General features: G+C 49.4%; 1 protein-coding gene and 1 pseudogene across 1 annotated transcript; one reads left to right on the top strand and one right to left on the bottom strand.

The window, feature by feature from the left end:
- The first annotated feature begins 4,287 nt into the window (after window positions 1-4,287).
- Window positions 4,288-5,058, top strand: LOC107402745 (uncharacterized). Its single transcript, XM_076557083.1, has 2 exons — window positions 4,288-4,403; window positions 4,560-5,058. Exons 1-2 carry the CDS (start codon window positions 4,288-4,290, stop codon window positions 5,056-5,058), a joined length of 615 nt encoding a protein of 204 aa, XP_076413198.1.
- Window positions 5,059-6,312: 1,254 nt separating this feature from the next.
- On the bottom strand, window positions 6,313-8,307 carry LOC102910596 (small ribosomal subunit protein eS4-like; annotated as a pseudogene).
- Window positions 8,308-15,755: the final 7,448 nt, after the last annotated feature.

Raw genomic sequence — 15,755 nt, 5'->3', positions numbered from 1 at the left:
GCAGCAGGACCGAGATCAGCTGTGTTAGATTTGGGGTTTGCTCCCAAGACCTCCCAGAACATAGAGTTTGTGGGGCTAGAGTGGATTTCATGCAAACATGTGAACACATACACACAAATGTACACAAATGATATTGCTCCTATGTGTTGTTCTTTGTTCAGTCGGTGTTCTTGTTGGGGTACATATTGTATCTATAAATCCTAAAAATCCAGGAATATGGGGCTGGAGAAAGGGATTAGTTGTTAACAGCAACTACAGCTCCTTTAGAGGATCCAAATTCAGTTTTCAAGACCCATGTCAGGCGTCTTACAAACACACCCAGAACTCCTGCTCGGAGGAATCCAATACCTTCTTCTGGTTTCCACAGGCACCCACAGGTGCTACACAGAAACCTTCACATAAGGAAAAGTAAACCTTCAGAAGACCTAGGATTTATAATGACATGTCCATAAATGTTTGGCTTTTAAAGAGTCTGGAGCAGGGTGGAGACTCAGCAGTCTTTTGTCTTCTCCTGTCCTGGTTTTCTGCTGATCACTTCTGGGCCTTTGTCTTCTCCTTGGATTGTTAAAAAAATAATAATAATAAAATAAAAATAAAAAAAATAAAAACCCATGAACAAATGAGAATAGGACAAAACAAAACAGAAAAAAAAGAGCCAAAGAAATGCACAAGAAACACATACATGTGCTGAGACACACACTTTTGCACATAGAGAAATCCCATTAAAGCACAAAATTGGAAACCCTAATAATATACATATGTATATATAGTATATAAACATAATATATGTATATACCAAAGACCTGTGAAATTAAAACACACACACACACACACACACACACACACACACACACACACACACGTATATATAAAAGAAAATAGCCAGACAAAGCATTATGAAAGCAAAAACCTCCAAAAATACCTTTGAGTTTTTTTTTTGTGTTGAGCATCTACTGCTGGGCATGGGGCATGCCCTAAGTGAGGTTTTTATGCCCAGTGAGATTCTATAGAATAAAACTTATTTTTCCTTTGTGAGTGGTTCTCATTTGGAATTAGGGATGGAGTTTGTGTCCACTTGTCCTTTCAGTACTGAGAACCCCCGTCTGACTTAGACCTGTGCAGGTTCCCTCCAAGCAGCTACAGTCTCAGTGAGTTCACCATCTTGGTGTCCAGAAGGCTTTGTTTCCTTGGTGTCCTCCACTGCCAGTAGCACTTGGAATCTCTCTGCATCCTCTCTGAACCCGGAGGAAAGGATTTTATGGGGACGTCCCATGTGGGGCCGGGTGCTCCAAGGTCACGTTGTCCAGTTTGAATCTCTGTATTTGGTCCCATCTTCTGCAGAGGAGGCTTCTTGGATGATGGCTGAGCAAGACACTGGTGCACAAGCACAGCAGGAGGCCATTAGAGGTCCCTTCAGAGCTAGGTTTTCATGGCCGACCTGGTCTCAGGTTCTTGGCCACCCAAGCAGGCTCTGGCGTGGGTTTCATCTCATGGAGTGGATCTGAAGTCTAATCAGATAGTGGTTGGTTACTCCCACGGGTTGGGTGCCACTTTTGGACTGGTGTACTTTGTGGACAAATCACCCTTGTAGATTGAAGGGTTTATAGCTAGCTTGGTGTTTACCTTCGTCCTACGGGAGCATGCAGAGTGCCTGACAGTACCTCCTCCTCAGTAGGAGGAAAGACTCTGGATAGGCACCAGCTCAACTTCTCAGAGTTCAGTGAGTTGTCTTCACCAACAGAGCCTGGCCTTCCATTTGTGGAGAGCAACCAATGGCCTTCTCAATAGCATGAGTTGCTTGGAGATTTGCATGGGGCCCCTTGGCCAATAACTCAATTAGATGTGATCCATTCCCAGCACTGGAGGTTTAATTTGGTGCCAAGAGATGTCGATTTGGAGCTTTGTCTACACTGTTATTTGGTGAATCTATTCATAGTTCTTACATGTGTGTATAGAGAGATAAAGATATGGATATATATGGTTTCCAGTTGACCCCCAAATGGTCCTTAGTGTTAGGTGTTCTTCCATGTGTCTGTTCCTCACTCCCCTTCTGTTCCCTTCTCTGTTTAATTCTCCCATTCTAGCTCCATCTTGTCCTTCCAAAACTATATATTCTACTTTCTCTTCCTTTGGAAATCCTTGCCTCCAATACTTTTCTCTATACCTAACCCCTGGGTTATGCAGACTGTACTTTCCTTATAGAAGACTTACCAGCTAACACCCACATATAAGCAAATACATACCATACTTGTCATTTTGGATGTGGGTCACCTCAGTCAGGATAAGTTTTTCCCTATCTCCATCAGTTTAGCTAAGAATTTTATGGTTCCATCTTTAAACATTTGTGTAACATTCCATTGTGTAAATGGACCACATTTTCATAAGCTATTCATTAGTTAATGGACATCTAGACTGTTTCCATTTCTGGCTATTATGATAGAGCAGCAATGAACATGAATGAGCAAGTGTCTCTGTAGTAGAATGTAGAGTCCTTTGGGTACATATCCAAGAGAGGTTCAGCTGGATCTTGAGGTAGGTTGGTTTCTGGCTTCCTGAGGAACTGCCACACTGACTTCCATGGTGCTTATACAAGTTTTCATACTACCCAGTAATAAGTGTGGGTCCCCTTTCCCCACATTCTCACCAGCACGAGCTGTTGTTTGTTTTGTTGACCTTGGCCATTCTGCTTGGAGTAAGATGACATCTCAGAATAGTTTGATGGGCATTCCTCTGATGACTAAGGAGGTTAAACTTTTCTTTAAGTGTTTTTCAGCCATATGTGTTATATCCTCTAGAACTCTCTGCTTAGGCATGCACCCAATTTTAATTGTGTTGTTTTCTTCGTGCTCATTTTTCAAAGTTCATTCTGTATGTTAGACATTGGCCCTGTATCAGATATGCAGCTGGTAAAGTCTTTTCCATGCTGTATGCTGCCACTTTGTCCCAGTGACAGTCCTCCTGATGGCATGAATCCCTTTATTTTATTCATTGGGATGTCTCTATTTTGCCTTAGATTCTAAAATGGTTTTGCTCTGTCTGTAGTTCTGACCCATGGCCTCTGGTCTCCAGGAGTCTGACCAAGACTGGTCATTGCTGCCCTCAGGATTCCGTGGAAGTTTTCAAGATCTTTCCCAGGGTTGGGCACACAGCTTTCTCATTGTAACAGCTCAGCCTGAGGATCTAACAAGTAGCTGTCTCATCAGCTAAGCTCCCTGAGTGGGCAGGTCATTGTCTTTCAGTAAATCTGGTGAGTCACAGGCTTTGGTTGAAATTAAACTCTCCATCTGACTGCATGGAGGACCCTATCACACCATCTCACTCTGCCATTAGAGCCACAGATATTCCAAACCCTGCCACCCATTCATCCACCCCAGACACTGTCATTGATAGAGGGAGAAGCTATTTGACAATCTAAAGCTCAGATACCTCCAAGGATGTGCCCTTGACCTCAGAAAAGTGGCAGAGTACAGGGACTGTGAAATGATAAGTGACCAGATCCCAGGGTGTCCCCAAGACTTGGAGCAGGGCTGAGCATGAGTAGGTGCCTGAGTTGGGCTCCAGTAAATACATTGTCCTCAGTGTGCCTGAGTCCCGCAGCAGAGTGGTGTTGAGGGACTCAGATGGCTGTGTCCCTGGGGCAACAGGAGCTCTGAGGACCTGGGTACAGGAGAAACTGCCAGAGCTCAGAGGACACAAAGGCCCATGAATGTCATGGACACTGTCAGGGGCTCCAGAGAAGTTCAACTTCATCTTGAAATGTAGCAGAAGCCTTCACCCTCTTGCTCACTTTGACTCCATCAGGCCTGCCACAGGCACCAGGGGATCCTTGAGTTCTCACTGACAGAAGGGACATCCCTAGACTTCGAGTCCTACAGAACAGTTCAGGAGCACATGCCACCATCTTCATATCCCACCCTTTGGCTGTCCTCTCTCCACCTCGACCAAGCTTCAGAAGCTGCCTCAAGCACTAAGATTTCAGAGATAGGACAGTGCCTGCTACCTCCAGAAGGTCACCTGTCTGCTGCCATCCCCACCTCCCATGAGACCTGGTCATCTCTGTGGGGTTTCCCCAGGGGCAGTGACAGCAGACAGCATTATTTGTTGATGGTCCCTCACTAGTGAGAAAACAGTCTGACCCCAAACACAGACAGGGAAAAGGAAGCCAGGAGCTGAGGCACAACACAAGCAGCCCAGGGGTATAAATGCTGCCACCAGACACCTCACACACACACACATACATACACACTCACTCTCTCACAGACACACCCTCCTCCATCCAACCCCGCCATGGCCGCCTCCACCATGTCTGTCTGCTCTGACGCCCGCACCAACTCCTCCTGGCAGGTGGATGACTGCCCAGAGAGCTGCTGTGAGCCTACCTGCTGTGCCCCCAGCTGCTGCCAGTCCAGCTGTTGTGTGCCCAGCTGCTGTGTGCCCAGCTGCTGCCAGCCCAGCTGTTGTATGCCCAGCTGCTGCCAGCCCAGCTGCTGTGTGCCCAGCTGCTGCCAGTCCAGCTGCTGTGTCCCTAGCTGCTGCCCTTCCAGCTGTTGTGCCCCCAGCTGCTGTGCCCCAGCCTCCTGCCTGACCCTCATCTGCACCCCAGTGAGCTGTGTGTCCAGCCCCTGCTGCCAATCTGTCTGCTGCTCACCCTCATGCTGCCAACAGTCTAGCTGCCAGCCAGCTTGCTGCACCTGCTCCCCGTGCCAGCCGTCCTGCTGCATGACTCTTTGCTGCAAGCCTGTCTGCTGCACACCCATCTGCTCTGGATCCTCCTCATGCTGCCAGCAGTCTAGCTGCCAGCCCTCATGCTGTCAATCTTCCTGCTGCATGCCTGTCTGCTGCAAGCCTGTCTGCTGCAAGCCCTGCTCCAGCGTGTCCCTGCTCTGCCGCCCTGTGTGCAGACCTGCCTGCTGTGTGCCCACCTCCTCCTGCTGTGCCTCCTCCTGCCAGCCCAGCTGCTGCAAGCCCTGCTCCAGCATTTCCCTGCTCTGCCGCCCTGCCTGCTCCCGCCAGGCCTGCTGTGGCCTCTCCTCATGCCAGAAGTCCAGCTGCTGCTGACCTGTCTCATGCTTCAGAGTACCCCAGGTGCAGGTCTGATACCCTCAGAGTTGTGATCCCATCCATCCTGCTCCCCACAATGGCTCAGCCTCATACCCTCCTCTCCATCCTCAGCCCCCAGTGTATTGCTTATTCCCACACTTTTCATCTGCCCTGATGGTGGCTACCATCCCATGACCAGTTGATGACCTGTGAGTCCTGAAAACCTTCTAAGGCCTCCCAGCAGAATCTGGCCACCCATGGAGACAGGTGTGTGTGGTCCAGGTCGGTCTCTCTGGCACCCTGGCCTGGAGTTGCATCCAGTGTTGGCCTTCCACTGACTGTCTGGTTGTCCTGCTTCTGTTTCTCTGGCTCCTTTGAAGCAGTCATTACCCAACAGGCTCCAGGGAGACACTTTATGGCTACTGGATACCTGATCCAGTTAGAGACAGCAGCCTCTGGCTCCTGTCCCCCTTTCCTGGTCCTCGGAGCTGAGCTGACATGGAGGTCTCCTTCTCTGTGACCTCCCTCCATGACTGAGCTCCCCTCCCCCTCCTGGCGGCCCTCCATCTCCATCTTCTACTCTTGTGAAATACAATAAAACTGGAGATCCACAAAGAGCCTGTGATGTTGATCTGGTTCTTTAAGCTTCCACATTTATTTACTTTCCAGTCTGACTGATCTTTTTCACATTGGTCTTCTCTGGGATCCAATTCTGTTTCCAGAAGTTTCTGCTGGTTCTCCCTCCTGGTGACTTGTTTCCTTGTGTGCCTTGTCCTTTTGTGCTGAGTCGTGGTCCTGTCCCTGACAGAGCACCGATGGAGGCCTTGGGTGAAGGTCCTGAAACACCATGGCTATGATCCACTGTGTTAAGAGTTGGGGCTTGCTCCCGAAGACCACACAGCACACCATTTTGGAGGGGTAGAGAGATCTTTAGTGGGCTGAGGCACTGAGAGGGAGGCCTGCCAACCGAGGTTGCTTCCCAGATCCCACAAGGTAGCCTGTGAGAACTTCTGCAAGTTTTCTTCCTACATCCACAGGTACACACACACAAACATACACACAAGGCACATACAACACACACATGCATACCTGTGTGCGCACGCGTGTGCGTGTACACACACACACGCACACCACACTCACACACAACACCCATTGCATGCATGCACACACACATAACATACACAACTCACACGCACACACACAGACACACACACTTACATAAATAAATCAAATCTTTTCTTTTTCATCATGCTGTTTAATCTAGCATGTTTCTTAGAAAGGCTTGTAGCAAGATCACAGGTACCTCTCCATCAATGTCTCCTAGAGAGCATTTCACCCACTGCTCTGTTTGGCCACTTGTCTTTTGTTTCTCTCTTCTGTAATGGTCAGGCGGATTCCTTTTCCTCAGTATCGGAGACTATTGGGGTCCAGCCCCTCGATAGTCCCCTCCCGGGGTCCGGGAAGAATCTACAGCCAGCTGATAATTTAGTCTTTGATGACATGAAATGAATCTACTTACGCAAAACTCTTTAGTCCATACGCTTTATTCTTCTGAATCAGTTCTCTCTCTACAAGTTTCTATTCTGCTCTTATGCCTAGCTCCTTTCTTGCCTGATTACTCTCTACAATTTTCTGCTGTCCCCTCTAAGTTCTCCCTTAATTCTCTCATCTTGGTTCTGCCCCATCTTGGTTCTCATCCATCTAGTTCCTTCCCATCTCAGCTCCTTCCCATCTCCTTCTTTCTCATCTTGTTCTTCCCCATCTGGCTCTTCCTCATCTTCCATCTCATTCCTCTAGTCCTCTCTTCTAGTCCTTCAGTTTAGTTCTTCCCCATCTCAGTTTGTTCCTCTCCAGTTCTTATCCATATAGTTCTTCCATTCTCTTTTTTCTTCTCAGTCTCATCCCTCCCTGAAAATAAAACTGCCTTTTTATCCCTTTGACCCGTATCTCTCCAAGCTATCTCTGCTCCTGCCATTTCTGGCAAGTGTGCTCAGTTGCTAGGCAACTTGGCTAGGCAACCTCCATCACAGCTAGATGTACCTGTAAGTGAGAACCCTTTAGTTCTGAGTTAATTGTTAAGGGTGCATCTAAAACTAGAGATAAGACTTTGGAAAGGAGAAAGTTAAGCTTAATTGGCACATCTGTCAGGCCTTCTCAAACAGGTAGTCTGGACACTTAAGTCTGTTCTTAGAGAGTACAGAGGTATCTCAGATAAGATAGTTTCGTCTGTCCAGGTATGGTCCTGTCCAGATGCTGCTAATAACAATAATTACAGAAAGACCTGAAATTAAGGATCCTGGCTGCGTTGTTGCTTGGAAGGTTATCTAAATATTTCTTAGTAGAGGGGAAATTATGCCCAAAGAATGATGGAAAAGCTACAATAGCACATGAGAAATTCATATTAGGTAACGGCTGATAATCAAAAGCTAATATCACCAAGACCCCTTGAGCCTCAGCTTGACCTCTGGAAGGCCCTTGGCTTCTTCCAGGTATTAGCTTGTCATAATCAGCTGAAATCCTACTTCATATATTTTTGTGGCTTGCAGCACCTTGGGGAAGAGAAATCCATGGTGTTGCCATTGCCAATAACAAAAATGTTGGAAAACCATGTGGCAAAGTTGTTGCCATTGGCATCTTTCACGTGAATCACATCAAAAGAGCCAAGATGTCTCTCTCTCTATTGGTGATCACACCAATTCTTCCCAAGTTAGCACCTCCAGTCACCATACACAGGTTCCTGGTGTCAAACTTGATTTCATTGGTTATTTTGCTTGTCTCCAAATCAATCTGAATGATGTCATGCACCTTGATGAGGGATGAAAGTAGGCAATAGTAGGAGCATCATGGGTCACCAGATGTGGGATTCCCTTTGTGCTCACAAAGATCTTTCTCACTTTGTGCAACCTGTCCTTGGCCTCCTCAAGTCTAATACAATGAACAGCAAAGCAACCCTTGGTGTCATAGATCAGACGGAAGTTCTCTCTAGTCTTGTCATGCGATGACATCCATAACCCCAGCAGCGTGGGTTATGTTGGTCCTGACTTTGCCATCAATCTTCATGAAGCGCTGGCTGCAAATCTTTTTTACTTCATCTCTAGTCAGGGCATATGTAAGTCTGTTCCTTAGGAAAACTATCAGGGGCAGACATTCCCTCAGCTTGTGAGGACCAGTGGATGGACGAGGAGCAAACAAACTGGTCGATTTATCCAGCATCCCATGTTTTGGAGCCACCACACAGTTCTGATGTTTCTTGGGACCATGAGCCATGGCTGGGCTGGGAACGGAAAGAGACATCTCACCCTTGTTCCAATGGACGAAGAAATTAGGGTCGGAGGCATCAAACCATTTTCTCAAGACACGTTTGTCAGCAGAATGGGAATCGGTGGTTTGACAGGCTGATGGTTCTTTTCTGACGCACAGTGCTCCAGCAGCCACTGACCCCGCTGGCTGCTGTGATGCATCTTGCTGGTCCTCACCTGAAGGGACAGTCCCCAGCAGGCTTCCAATGAACATGGGCCTGGTCAACTTCCTTCCAAGTTCCAGAGCTTGCAGGAAGGCAAAGAGGGGCGGCAACAGGTGCCACCTGGGTCCTTTCTCTGCCCAGTGCCTGGTCTGTTTCCAGGAGTGGACCTGCCAGCCTGAGCATGGCTGACCACACGTTCAGCTTCCATCCAAGCCTTTGTTCACTGCATGGGGCTGGGGAGGGCAGTTCTCTGGTCCTTGACACCATGGCTCACTCCCTCTGTAAGCCTCCCATTGATGGTGGCCAGCCTGGCTTTGGAAGATGGCCACTCCTTCCTCGGAGAGTTCTGGAAATAAGACTTTTCCCCATCATGGGGAGCTGTAATCAGGCAAGAATGACCTTCAGCCATTAGAGTCAGAACAATTGTGGTGTGTGGGGTGCTGGACCCACATTTCTAGATGCAGCCATGGTCAAGGAGGCCCTGTGCTTATCCAGTATTCCGGAAGCCGTCACCTGTTCTGACTGTGTGAGTTTCTGTGGGACATGGTCACTCGGCTGCAGGCTTTGCTCTGAGCCATGAGTTCATATTTATTTTTTTAGCTGTTGGTGCGGAGGGTGAGAGGATGAGTTTATGGAATTCCTGATTGAGACAGGCTGGCTTGGCTCTCCCGCATTCGTTAACACTATGCCCTTGTTCACCTGGGTACCTGGCATGCTCTAACAGCGCTATCCAGCAGATACAGCCCACCTGGGCAACCTCCACTGTGCCAGGTTGAAAGTGGAAATGCATATCTAGACTTTCCACTAGGGCTGTTTGGATGTGGCTGAAGGGTGTCCCCAGAGTCTGTCTTGGGAGCCTGGTCCTTGGCAGGGTGGCACTGAGAGGTGGGGTGTGATAATGGTCAGAACTAACTCCTTTTTACCTCAGAGATTCCCTCGCCCCATGTGACCTCCTTCCAGGTCGCCATCCACCACAGTATGACACACTTGGGGGGAGGGGGGACCATGACACAGAACTGGGGCCGTGCTGCCGGGCTCTCAGCCTTCAGAGCCATGACCTATATATAAATCTCCTCATTAGCACCTGGCCTTGGGTATTTCATTATAGGAACAGAAAACATGCTGACATCGTATATGTAGGATGCAGTCACGCCACTGGGTTGAACTGGCCATATTTCTAATGTTCCCTAGTTGTATGTGGTTAGTTACTATCATATGAGCAGTGGATGAAGTGTTAGAGCCCACCATTGCCAATAGCGATTAACGCCACATTGTGGAATCGATTTGAACTTCACACTTATACTCAATATCACTGCTAACTGAGACTTAGGTCATGTTCCCCGCCCCTGTGCCCCAATAGCCTCTCACCGGAACCTACATGCTGGCTTTGCCTCTGTCTCTTTAGTCCAGGCCACGCACACAGCTGCTGATTGGGACCTTAGATCATAAACACGGATTCTTCCCAGTGTTGGGGGCTGGAAATCAGCTGAGGGGCAGTCAGTCACGTGGGGTATGTTCAGGGTCCTGGGTGGAGTACCACTCCTGGCCACAGACCACATTCCAGCATGGAAGGGGGGTACAGTGTGACTGGAGTCACCAACCCCATCGTGAGGCCCCACCTTGCTGGCTTGATCACCCATCACACCCACACACTAGGATTAGGGGAGGGCCACTGACAGCCTGGACTCAGCCCAGAGCTCATGACTGCTGAACACAGCTTTTCTGGCTGATGATCAAAAACCTCCCCAACACCCATCCAGCGTGGACACTCGGACCAGCTTTTATGTTCATGTTTTCTTATAGGAACATATTGTACATCGAATACATCCCTTACCACCTTCCTCCACCTCACTTTTCCCGCCTCTCCCTCCAAATCAATCCCCTTTGTTCCCCTAGACCAGTGGTTCTCAGTCTTCCTAATGCTGTGACCCTTTAACACACCTCATGTTGTAGTGACTCCCAACCACAAAACTAATTTTGTTTTCATAAACAAAATATTTTGTATTCATAATTGTAATTTTGCTACTCTTGTGAATTGTAATGTAAAATCTGTGTTTTCCAATGGTCTTAGGCAACCCCTATGAAAGGGTGGTTTAACCCCATGGGGGTCACAACCCACAGGTTGAGAACCACTACCATAGACCATTGATTTCTGTTTGCATTTAATCCACGTGTACACGATTTTCTGTAACCATATAAAATCTAGGGACTTCTAATGGGATGAAATCTACGACATTTGTCTTTCGGAGAACTGGCTGGGTTCGCTCATGTGATTGTTTCCAGGGTTGGCCGTTTCCTTAAAAACAACCTGACTTTGCTCTTTGTGCCTGGATAAAGTTCGGGCTGTGCACACTCAGACCCTCTCTCTGTCCATGCCTGTTGATGGACACCTGGGCTATGAAGAACAGTCTAGAACACACTGCTGTGCAGATGCCTCTGTGACCTGTGGCCCTGGAATCCTCCAGAGACCAGTGCTCGCACTCACTCATCTGTTTCACTGACATTCAGCCCCTAAGCACTCAGCTACACGTCCCCCAATTCTTTTCTTTCCTAAAAGAGTATTTATTTCATTGTGAGTGTACCTGCTGTGGGGGGTGGGGTTATGCACATGAGTATAGTCTAAAACAGAGTGTTGGATCCTCTGGAGGTGGAGTTACAGGCCAGTGTAAGCATCTGATGGCAGTGTTGGGAACTGAACTCGGGCCTCTGGAACAGCAGCCAGTGAGTCCTCTTAAACCCTGATCCATCCCTCCAGCTCTGTAACCATTATTTCTTGTCTTAGTTACTTTTCTACGGCCCTGGCAAAATACCAAGGCAACTTATAAAAGAAAGCATCTCATTGAGGAGCTCACAGTTCCAGACGGTTAAGTCCACGACCATCATGGAGGGGAGCATGACAGCAGGCAGGTAGACATGGCCCAGGAGCAGTAGCTTATATCATGATCCAAAAGCATGAGACAGAGAGAGCTAATGGAGAGTGATGTGGGCTTTTGAGATCCCAGAGCCCACCCAGTAGCACGCCTCCTCCAACAAGACCACACCCCCTCATCCTTCCCAAACAGTCTACCATCTGGGGGCCAAACATTCAAACATGTGAGTCTATGGGGGCTGTCCTCACTCAGGCCACCTCATTCCTTGTTGTTTGTTTTTGTTCTGGCTGTGTGTTCTCTCTCTCTTGTGACTGAATTGGCATGCTTGGTCTCAGTGAGGTAGCCACTCTGTTTATTATCTTTTTCCTTCTGTGTCTGGAGGAACTTGCTGTGTTCGTCCTTAAAGCCATTGTGTGGAAGCTCTGTGGTGGTAATTTGTTCTTCTCTGCCTCCAAGGGGAATTTTAAAGCCAGCTGCTCGGGCTTACATTTCCTTGCATACTTCCTGTCTTCTGTTTTGGAATGTGGGGAATCGTAGTTTGTCTTACTGGGCAGCAAGGGAAAAGCTGTTTAACCTCTTTGTGCCAGGTTCTCCTTATCTGTCTAAACAGAAGTTAATCTAGGTGATATGACAGTGGGTAGATATTGAATTAGTTACTTTTATCCTAGTGGTAACAACCTGAGGATTTACTCTGGCTTCTCACTGGAGAGGGCTTCAGTCATCATGGTGGATAAAACAAGGTGATACTCACAACAGCAGGGACATGGGGCACAGGCCCCTCCTGTCTCCTCACCAGGAAGCACAGAGCTCAGGACCAAAGCAGAATCTAGCTGGGACCCTCAAGCCTCACCCCTGCAGAACCCTCAAGCCTCACCCCTGCCATCCTACATCTGCCCGCTAGATCCTGTATCCAGTGGGTTTCACAACTTTCCCAAAACAGCACCACTGCCGGCTGGGTATCAAATATTCGAACACGGGGGCCTAAGAAGGACATTCCAGTCAGTGACATTCCACCCTGGTCCCTGTTGGCTGATGGTTGTCCCCCAGAGCCATCAAATTCAAACCTCTCCATAGTGCCTCAACAGCCTCAACACTTAAAAGTCCAAAATCCCTTTTGAAGCGCAAGACAGTCGTTTAACTATGAGCCCCTGTAAAAGTCAAACCCTGCTGGCATCGGCCAACGTGGTCATATTCCCAATCCGAGCAGGAGGAATAGAGACAAAGACCAGCAAAAGCAGAACCCGCCAGGGCACACCCCTTCAGCCTTGAGTCCAGGATCGCAGCCTCATGGCGTCATTGTCAGGGCCCCAGTGCCGTGATTAGCCTTACCCATAGCTCTACTGCCTGAGGCACACATCTCTTTCTTTGGTGAGTCCCACCCCGTGCCTGCAGCTTTCCCCAACAGATTTCAGGCTTCCTGGCATCTCCCACACGCCGGAGTTCCCATTACAGTAGTCTAGGGCTTCTCTAGGTCCCCATTACAGTAGTCTATGACTTCTCTAGGTCCCCATTACAGTAGTCTAGGACTTCTCTAGGCCCCCATTACAGTAGTCTAGGACTTCTCTAGGTCCCCATTACAGTATTCTAGGACTTCTCTAGGACCCCATTACAGTATTCTAGGACTTCTCTAGGCCCCCATTACAGTATTCTAGGGCTTCTCTAGGCCCCCATTACAGTAGTCTAGGGCTTCTCTAGGCCCCCATTACAGCAGTCTAGGGCTTCTCTAGGCCCCCATTACAGTAGTCTAGGGCTTCTCTAGGTCCCCATTACAGTAGTCTAGGGCTTCTCTAGGTCCCCATTGCTACTCAGACCTCACCTTTGCAGCTTCCTGCACAGTCCATACAAGCTCACAGAGGGACTCTGGCCTTCCACACAGTGCCTGCCCTCAGAGGCTGGCTGCGACCTTGGCACATGCTCCGTGACATCACAATCTTCGCACTCTGCATGCCTAAAGTCACAGCACTACAGGGACGGTGACAGCAGGTTGTATTCTCAGCTCCAGACCTAGCCTGGCCCTCTTTCCCCACAGCCCAAGCAGTCTCTTGTACCTGTGTCAGGGGAATCTAGACGGTCTTGTTGGAGCAAGTTGCCCTAGAGTGGACACATTCTCACTCTCGGGGCCTCGGATCTATTGCCCCAGTTCATCGTGCGGAGTTTTTCCTTATTTGCACTGATCTCTCCAGCAGTTGCCACTCGCTTCTGTTGGCACCGGCCATATCCACAGTTGCTTTGTTGGAGACTTCAAATTCTCTCCCACACCTTTCCCCACTGAACTGTGTATTCTCCACATCTCCCTGCTCTGCTTTCTGCTCAGAACTCTCACTGTAAACCTGGAGAAAGGCGGTGAGCATCAGCCATGCCACAGGCCTGATGCTAGGCTATCTTTAAAATTCCCTGCATCAGAAGAATTAGTCCATTAGTTTCTAACTTAGTCCCATTCAGTATTCTGAGACACGGGCAGAATGTAGCCAGCTTCTTTGACAGGCTGTAATCCTGAATGGCCTAGAGCCCAGGTCTCAGAGGAGCCCTATTTGAAATGTCGAGAGTCAAGCCTTCACGGTCTACACTGACCTCTGATCGTGTGAACCGCCTCCAGAGTGGCCCATTAAGCTCCAGTTCACAACCAGTCCAGGACTCTCCCATGTTCCTCCCATGCCCCTGTCTAAAGGCCTGACCACACGGTCAGATGCCAGGGCCACCCCAGCCTGGTTTTCTATGGGATTCTTTTCTCACAATCATGAGGGAAGGCCCAGCTCAGGAGGATGGACCTATCTGGCTCATGGCTCGAGAGGGTACACTGAGTCCCGGCAGGAGAAGCACACGACTGTGCATTTCACATCTTAGGGATCAAGGGGCAGACACTCCAGCCAGGACAGTCAGCCTGTGGTCCCCAAGCTACTCCCCCTCCTCCACCATGACCTTCCACCACCAGCTAGGCCCTGTGTTCAAACAACACAACCAACTGTGGGTCAAGTGTTCAAGCACACGGTGAGCCTCATGGAGACATTTCACACTCAAACCACGTGCTGAGAATACTGCCAGGCACAGAGCGGGTTCCCAGAGCATTCCAGGCACCATCCCTGTCCCTGTCCTGACCATGGTATAAGGACCATTTTTTTCTTAGCTCACTAAATCTGTCATTCAAGTCTGAGCGCTGTGATGTCCTGCTCTCAGGCCATGGCACCAAGCTTCCTGTGTCCCACTGAGGACAAATGCTGCTGACTCCCTACGGCTGCTGTCCCCTTGCTCACACTCCTTGGGACAGTCTCACAGCGAGCTGAGTCTGTGGTGTCACCTGTGGGTGGCCACAGAGGGTTATGGCTAACAGTTATGGAGCATGGAATGCATTGAGTGTGCAGAAAAACTCAATGACCTAAGCCAAATAAAAATTGCAGAAGGCCTATGTCCCAGGGACATCATGTCCTGAGTTCCTCAGGGAACGAGCACATTCTCTGGTGAGGGTCTTGAGCTCTGTGCACAGCTCTGGCACTGTCTCAGAGACTCATGGATGTTTTATACTGCTGGCTTCTGCTTCCCTCTGACCTCACCATGACCCAAGAGGTACCCTGGAGGGCTACTGGGTGCCCAGAATCTCTCTTCATCTGGCCCCCTGTGAACGTGGACGGAACAGTTCCTCAGACAGGCAACTCAGCTGTTGGTGGAGGGTCCCCTCACCCACAGACACCAGACACGCTTGTTAGCATCTGGATTCTTTGTGTGTCACCTCACTGGACCCCAGAACAGCATGGGAAGTTCTGGTGACGATGGCCTCGCTCACCCCTCCCCTCACATCCGCCCAGAACTCTAAGGAGGCCTCCGTTCTGTGGGAGACTCCGCTGTGTCAGGTCCGAACATTGTCACCCTGCCCACAGTGCTACTCTGCACCTGACAAGAGAGGGCGAGAGGACCCTGGGATGCAGGAGAGCTATGCCTGAGATGGGCATCTGGGATCAGGGCCAGCTCTCGCCAGCTCACCTCCCTGGCACAGGCCATCCAGGATGATAAGTGAACTCCACGTGACCTTAGTCCATGCCTGCCTCCCGCAGCCTGTATGTTCACCCCAACCTCAGGTTTTGACCCAGGACAAGTGACAAGGACCTCCTGTGCTCCAGGAGGACATTGGCTTATGGCTCGGTCAGACTCAGTGTGGTCTCTAAATGCCTAGGAGCCCACTTCAGTGACCATCTTCATTCCCAAGAGGCCCTTGGCTGGCTGCCTACAACTGACCCATTCTTGCACCATGGAGACTTCATTGGACGTCCTCCTTGCCTGCTCCAAATCAGGATGCCTGCCTCCTCTTTCCTAGTCACAGGCCAGCCAGGTTACCCCACTGAGGTCAGAGGCTGGGGACACACAGTGCATCCTCAGAGCCAAGAGTCATC

The sequence above is a fragment of the Peromyscus maniculatus genome, chromosome 21 (genome assembly GCF_049852395.1).
Source record: "Peromyscus maniculatus bairdii isolate BWxNUB_F1_BW_parent chromosome 21, HU_Pman_BW_mat_3.1, whole genome shotgun sequence".
Taxonomy (NCBI): domain Eukaryota; kingdom Metazoa; phylum Chordata; class Mammalia; order Rodentia; family Cricetidae; genus Peromyscus; species Peromyscus maniculatus.
The sequence above is the reverse complement of the archived record's forward strand: the minus strand, read 5'-3'. Positions and strand labels throughout refer to the sequence as shown.